This window comes from Echeneis naucrates, chromosome 22 (genome assembly GCF_900963305.1).
Source record: "Echeneis naucrates chromosome 22, fEcheNa1.1, whole genome shotgun sequence".
NCBI lineage: Eukaryota > Metazoa > Chordata > Actinopteri > Carangiformes > Echeneidae > Echeneis > Echeneis naucrates.
In genome coordinates, this window is record NC_042532.1 from 16,674,688 (window position 1) to 16,682,619 (window position 7,932).

The 7,932-nt window shown below is 41.1% G+C and overlaps 1 protein-coding gene across 1 annotated transcript; it reads right to left on the reverse strand.

Annotated features, from left to right (window-relative positions):
* Nucleotides 1-370: 370 nt before the first annotated feature.
* LOC115035875 (plastin-1-like) lies at nucleotides 371-6,561 on the reverse strand. Its single transcript, XM_029493912.1, has 15 exons — nucleotides 6,474-6,561; nucleotides 5,559-5,719; nucleotides 5,340-5,469; nucleotides 4,578-4,710; nucleotides 4,047-4,128; nucleotides 3,225-3,390; nucleotides 2,628-2,770; nucleotides 2,437-2,532; nucleotides 2,017-2,218; nucleotides 1,647-1,725; nucleotides 1,282-1,396; nucleotides 1,053-1,186; nucleotides 818-941; nucleotides 604-737; nucleotides 371-509 (listed from the first exon to the last, which is right to left on the reverse strand). Exons 1-15 carry the CDS (start codon nucleotides 6,541-6,543, stop codon nucleotides 371-373), a joined length of 1,908 nt encoding a protein of 635 aa, XP_029349772.1. The 5' UTR covers nucleotides 6,544-6,561.
* Nucleotides 6,562-7,932: the final 1,371 nt, after the last annotated feature.

A 7,932-nucleotide genomic window follows, 5' to 3' on the forward strand; every position in this document is an offset into this window, starting at 1 on the left:
ATACAAGGTTATTTAATACATTTAATAGATTGTTTTTAATTATTAAATAGCAATATTCAAGGCAAAACATTTACAGACTCAACGTATTGCTGAAAGAAGAGGTGTGTGGATGATTCTACATTTCCATCTGTTGTATCACACGTAATGTCATTTCACACAGGAAGAGGAGGAGCTTTTTTTAATGACCAGAACATAAATCGCTCTGTTGGGTGATACTCAGCAAAGCCTAAATAAGGAATCACAATGATGAGGAAAAGGAGGAAATAAAGGTAAAGCAATAGTAAATGGGAACTAAAATGTTGCAGTGCACTTGTTGGTTTGTGTATGTCTGGGTTTGTTTTTGTTTAGGTTTGTTTGTTTGTTTTTTTTTTCAGCGGTTGGCCTTTTTCAGACCATAGCCCATGAGGCAGGCAAACATCGTCAGCACCATCTTGGGATTCACCTCTACCAAATCATCAGGCAGCGCATAAACACGAACTCCAATCTTTCGAGCCAAAGAGATTGCATACCTGGAATGGGAAGAATGAGGAGTTATGAGATGGCGATAAAGTGACAAAGACAAAAGAGAGAGGAAAAAAAAACATTTGAAAATGCTGCTTTTACTTGGCGTTGCTGAGTTTATCTTCTTCCTTCAGCACTCCTCTCTCTGTCCTCGTCACCATTTCCCACCTGACAGTACCGGGAGCGATGACATCAATCAGGTCGATCACTGGCAGACTGGTGCTTATCAGTTTGTCCTGCAGAGAACAGGGAAACAATGTCACATGTACATGTAGCCATGCATTTACACAAATACAATATGTACATCCACGCATACTTTGAAGCTGCTGATCTGTGTGTCTTTGCGTCTCTGGCTCAGCGTGGTGTTGACCCAGGCGAGGATGATCTGATCGCCAACCTTCTCTCCATCTCCCAAATCGGACAAAACCAGCAGCGTGTACCTGAAGGATGACAGATCGGAGGTGACGATCGAAAACCGGACAAGGAGCAGCTGTAGCCAAACCAATGAAATCTAAAAAAAATAAAATAAAATAAATAAAAAGTGCATGTACCGTCTCATCAGCTGCCAGACCAGTGCCAGAGTGTGCAAGGAGCTCCCCTCGTTTATGTTTTCTCCTCCAATTCCAACCAGGGAGAAGTGAGCAACGTTCCTGCCCAGCTCCACAGCATAGTTACAGTTCTCCAGCTAGAATATGTGAACAAAAAAACAATGTTTCTCTCTCTTTACTAGCCAAACTGTATTTTATTGCATTCCCCTAATATGTTTGCAGGTAGTTGTACCTTCTTCATTTTTCCCCCCAGGACAGGATAAGGCGGGTTGTTGACTTTCTTCCAGTTCACAGGCACATTAACCCTCTCATAAAGCTGCAGAATCACCAAACCATCACACAGATCCCTGCACAACACGCACATAAATCATTTGGTGAATCGGTGGACAAATTCATACAGCTACATTTGTACAGCTTAAGATTTAGACCTCATGTACTCTGGGCAAAAAAAAACAAGCAAACAAACAAAACTGTAATTCATGATCAGGGCCTCAAGTGTTATTGAGGATATTAACCAGAAGCAGAATTTATGCTGGGGTGATAAAAAATGTCTCACTCCCCCCTTTCCAAACAAGATCTATGACATTGATGACATACCAGTACAGGTGGTTGACATACGGAGAGACGCCCAGAGAATTCATCCAGTTGCGAAATGTTTTCTCTTCTCTGGACTCGCCTGGAAACAGACAAATATGTGACAAAGCGAAGTCACAACCAGCTGCTCCCATGCAGCTGAGTCCAGCTAAAGGTTAAATATGGTAAATTTATGGCCACCATAACCTGTCACAACTTAAATAATAGCTTTTTATTTATTATAGTGACATCAGTTTCCTACATGACGCATCCTCTGGTCTGAGTGTGTGACTGCACAGCAGTTTTTCATGCCCATTCTTAGGAGAGCTACGGAAACAGCTTCAGAATCACAGCCAGACAGTACCGCACTTGCTCAACAACAGCCATGTCTCACCTGCTATGTTTGCGATGTCTATGCCGTTGATGTTTGTCTGAGTTCGCTGCATAGCAGGGTACATGTTGAACATATTAGCCACAAAGGCCAGGTTGAGTTTGCTGTTTCCAGATGTGACGTCATAAGGAGACACAAACTGTCTGCAGTCAAGCCGGGCTGCCTGCTGCAGCATCCGCTCAGCCCTTTTATCCAAATTTGGCTCCTTCATGTGCACATGACACAGACACACATGTAAATACACAAAAAACACACAATGTGCACAAAAGAAATCCTAGAGTCTGATAGGGAAGTCACTTCGTTTAGTGTCAATTACATACAAAAGAGTTACAAAAAGAAAAAAGAAAAAAAATTCAAGAGAAAAGTTTCAGAGCCACACCCTACAATTTGAAAAGTTAAAAATGAAAACAAAAACAGACTCACATGAAGGCCGCTCATGTCAATTTTGACACTCATTTTGTAGCTGTTTTCTCTTTGGGAAGCGATCTGGTCCAAAAGGTAGAAGTAGGCCCGCGAGTCCTACAGTGGCACAGCAAAAAGGATTACACTCTTTTTTTTTTTGGAGGGGGGAGGGGTGATGCTGTGTGTGTGTGTGTCTGTCTTCTGGAAGATACCTTAATGTCCTCACTGAAGTTGCTGATTGTTTGTGTTCCTGCATTGCGCAGATGATCGTTGACCCACCGGAGCAGCAGCTCCTCAGGAGAGAGCGACTGTAGATGTTCCAGCTGTTCTCCATCCGTCAGGAGGCCGATGAGAGCTAGATGCACACACACAAGTGCCATATATTTAAAATGTATAGTTTCCTTTTAAATGTTTGTTTTGCAGGAAAATTAATTAGATTTGTGTTAAATTATTTATTATTAATTATAGAAATGAATTACTTTCAAGGAGACATGCTCAAACGTAATTATACAATAAGGATGTCACATTGACCTCTGACCTCTTCATTGCCACCATTATTTAGAAATAATTCTATAAAAGAACAATATTGCATCACTACTTTTATAACCATTTTATCACCAAATCATGCTGAGCTGGAGCACACCTTTAGTCAGATGTCTTTTCTGCTTTCTGTCTGCTTAAGGTTGATGTATTTGTGTATTTTATTAAAGTTAACTTTGTCTCATCTTCCCTTTCACAATCGAAGACATGAGCTTCATTCAAGTGATACTCATAGCTGGTGCAGAGTTAGTGTGTGCGTGAACACTGACCTTCGTTCCTGCTGATTTCTATATCAGCAAACAGGCCAACTTTGATAATCTGCCAGAGCAGTCCCAAGACCAGATGGGGTTTTCCAGCCATCAGATCATGGGCGTCGATGCTCACCACCATGCAGCCGATCGCTGAGGCCGAGTTGAGAGCCAGGACCAGATTCTCCTACGGATCCAAAGCAATCAGCTACTGACATGCTCCTTTTTCAGTCTAAGGTGAAGCACCTGCATTTCCTGTGGTTGTAACAACTCGGCAAACTGTGGACTGTGGTTCAACTCCTCAAAATAATAACTAACCTATTTGAGCTGCTGGATTTTAAACTCTGAACGAAGCAAAAAACTAAAAGATGTACAACATGCTTTTTTTTTTTTTTAATCAACTCGTCCACAGAGGAGACAGCTGCAGGAATGCAGATGATATAAAACAATTTTGAAAGAGCAGAGGCATGCAGTAAAAAGTTAATGTATTACAATCTTTTTCTTGGCTGACCAGCATTCTTGCCTCACAGATATAGGTGACTGTCATTACCTCGGCTTAACGCTGTACAAGGAAGACTCGGCTGATTGTGGATTACATCACAGCCACAGGAATGGAATAGTTAAATGTCAAAGTATGTCAAAGTAGTGACATAAGGAATATGTGATTAAATGTGGTCAATTTTAATAGATTATACTGCCTAAAAATAAATACTATAGCATGTATATATTTTTTTTAGCAAAAGGTGCACTAACTTTTGAAAGCACCCAAACAGCCAGTGAGAAGGTCAGTTTAAGTGGATTTCTGTTTCGGTAATAAAACATCATTGGAAAGCTGCCACTCACTGTCATTTTGAAGGTGGTGAGTTTCTTAGTGTTGATGACTCTTTCATCTATCGTGTCTGGTTGAGACAGGTTGATCATTTTGCTGAAAGAGACAAAGTGTGAACATTTGGAGCGACATTTGGTTTTTCGCTGTTGCGTAATCCCCGCTGTGATATCCCTCAATCAAATACACTATGTCCATTATATGGTGACCGAAATTAAACTGGGTGGAGAAGTATAGTAAAAACTACAATAAAACAGAATCACACCATCCCTGCTTCAATCTTGGCACATAAAATGCTGAAACTGCCATCCTTGCAACATAAACAGTTTATTTAGTTATTCTAATAAGTCACATTTGAGGTAAAGAACAACACTGAACTTGAAAACCTCCGCTGTCAGAAACACAGAGCCATTAACTCTCCCTGTATCTGATATTGCAGCTGCTCTTGTGTATCGATGAAACCGGTTACACCACATTTATGTGACGCACAATGTGCGTATCAGCAACATGTGCGCGTTTGCGTGCGTTTTGGGGTGCATGTGTGTTACCATAACAAGATGCCGTCGCCAACAGATGTGAAGAGACTTTCGTCGTTGGGGTTCATCGGCAGCAAATGTTGGCAGTCTTCATCTTTTGCCAAAGCTTTGTTGATCCAGTTGACAAAAGCCACCTTTTCTTCATCTGCAAGCACACACATCTGCTTATGACTAAGTGAATAAATCTGATGAGAACGCCATCTTAATGTTATATTATTATTCCACTGCTACTAAATAAAAATCATGCACAGTTGAGGTAACGGATCTAAAATTATGCAACAGTTGTACATTTTTTTTTTTTTTTGTTTCGTCTTTTCATGCAGACGGCTTAAAAAAAAGTCCTTGAGGTGTCTGGAAATACTTTTTAAAATCAGAACGATCAGGAAAGCTCCCTGACCCCAGTCACCCCTTGTCCAGTGAGTTCACTCTTCTTCCCTCAGGACGTAGATACACCATGCCACGATGCAGGACAAACAGGTTTAAAAAAAATCATTTGTCTCATCTGCCATTTCCATCCTCGACAACAGTCACGATTTTAATGTACATTGACTGTATATGTGTTTAATGTGTGTTTTGTTGTATGCTTGTATACCTGTTACACTGCTGGCTGTGCAACTAATCGCCCCTTGGTGACATTAAAGCCGACCTTAACCCCTTAACCTTAACCTTACCTTCTGGGCTGTCCCAGATCACTGATTATTTATGTTCAAGAAACTGTTCCCAACACACACACACACACACACACACACACACATTACACATGCTCTCTCTCACCAGAGTAGGAGTGCTGTGTTCCCTCACTAGAGATTCTCGACAATCCCCCAAAAGACCGGATCCCATCTCTCCTCGTGATGCTTTTCCTAAACGTCTCACTGAACTCTTTGCTCTTCAGCTCCTGGTAGATCTGAACATGAACATGCAGAGTCACTCACTGTGTGCGTTCCGGTGTACGAGTCTGCACATTTGCCTTTAAAGAGGTATCAGATGACTCACAGAAACAAATTCCTCAAAGCTGATCTTCTCGTCCTTGTTGGTATCTCCAGCTATAAAGGTCTCGACGATCTCCCGCACCTTGTACCCCGGCAGGTGGAAACTTGCCTCTCTGAACAGTTCCTGAAGCTCAAAGTCATTCACATATCCGCTATTATCGATGTCTGGAAACAAACAGGCAGACACACAAGTCAATTCGCCTCACAAATATTAATCTGAGTGAGATGAGCCGAAAACGGATTTGTTTGCATAGAACAAACAGAATTAAAGAAGTTTAAATTACACTAGCAGGTTCTCAATTTCCTAGTAATTCTAATTTAGTAGTGATTAATGAGAAAATAAAGACTAACATTGGAGTTTAATTAAAACTCCAATGAGTTCTTCAACACTTGCTGATTGGAATTCCCCCAAAATAGATATATGTCCACTATTTATTATTGCAAACCTAGTTCTCATTCCAAGTTGAAATACATGCTTCATGACACACAAATGAATAAATATTACATCATAAGATCTCACAGGTGACTTTAATCGTGCACTAGCAAACAAACAATGTCATATTTAAAGCCGTCAAGCTTGTAACAAGACGACAGACCACGACTTCTCATTCGTCAAAGTGGACAGTGTATCTTCCATGGATCTGTCATTCATACATCGATGTGAAGTCGATATGCTTTATAATTTATATTGTTCATTATCATCATGTCTTTTTTCTAATTGTACACTAACAATGATTATCTGATCAAATCTGGCAATGTTCTCTAGTGCAAGTGAAAATAAATGCCCGCAGAGCACCTACCCTCAACAGGCTGAGCAATAAAAATCTCTTACATGACAGCCTGCTTTATGGTCGGCTGTAAAAGTCTTACTTTGGTCACAATAATCCTCAACACATCCATGCTGTCAGGCTAAACTGACCGATTTTATTAAAGGCCTCTCTCAGATCTTCCAGGTCCTCCCGGGAAATCTGTGTGATATGATGCTCCATGTTTGCTTCTTCTTTGTGTATCTGAAACACACAAACACACACACACAGCTCTAAATCATACTGGGCATCAAGTAAGCTGACTTTCAGGGTGCAGGCTTTTCTTTTCATGCCACAAAGGCAGAGATAAATAGATCTGCATCAGAAATCCTTTAACCCCTCAATATGAACTGAGTTTGACAAGTTAAACGAGACAAAGACAGATAAACAGCCATGAAGTGTCGGGTTATTTTCTGGAATCTCTCCTGTGGCAGATTCTCACAGACACGCTTTAATTTGCACCAACTGTTCACACAAATACAAACGCAGTTAACCTAATCCGTATGAACCCTCTCGACTTTTGGAATTTAAATATTAGATATCCTGTTGTCTCTTTTCTTGAACAGATAACAGTGGAGACGTACCTACATTAGAGCCGAAGTGCTCCCTTTTGGTCCTGCCTTTAGTTAGAGGCCTCTCGGTGCCGATCCCTCTGGCCTGAGCAACGAGAGTGGAGTCTCCCAGAGTTCGGTAAGGCTTCAGACCAGGGTAGAGAGGAAGCTGGATCCCAGAGAGGCTACAGAGGTGATTATCTCTCCTAGGAGGAGCCACTCAGGTGAGGCATCAAGTGGACCTTTGTCCTGCCTGGACCCTGGGACAGGCGTAGTCCGACAGTTAACATTTAACACCTTAGCTGTGTCATCATGTTAATTTCAACAGAGCCTCCTCTGATTCTCCCTTCCAGGTGATTGATTTGCACTTCTAATGGAAGTGAAGGTGCACTTCTAATTTTCTAGATCATGCAAAAGTAAAATCTTAAAATGCATGTTTGCATACAAGTCAAACAAATGCAACCGGATCAATCGAAACAAACTTAAGTAAACTGTAGACTGGACTTCTGCATCAGAAAAACCGCAGATGTAACAACGAATTCCCTTTAAAACAGTTTATCTAAAGCACAAACAGCGAATCCTACTCAATCACTTCATAACTATCCTCACATACAATTACTCATTAACTGGAAAGCTGACAGTATGATTTTGAAGCGACTGTACATGTCCTGCTTGTGGGATTTAGTAGAAAAGTTAACCTTTTGGGATGAAGGAGTGTTCCTCTGTTGTAATGACATCTTTTGTCACATGCTTTGTATTTCTGTCCAACATGTTTAAAATATGAGGCATGTGTTTGCCTGCACAGCCCAGCTCACTGCCACACAAAGAGGGAGGCTGTAACCTGACGCAAAGAGTGGCAAAGAGTTTAGACACTTAAACTGCCTTACTGTTCTGCAGCACTCATTCTTTACTGGAGAGCCGTGTTGTAAATATACTCATCTATCTCAATCTCACAGGGACTCACGATGCTTTTCTTAAATCTGTGTCATTTGACCAGCTTGTTTATGCTAGAAAACTCTCG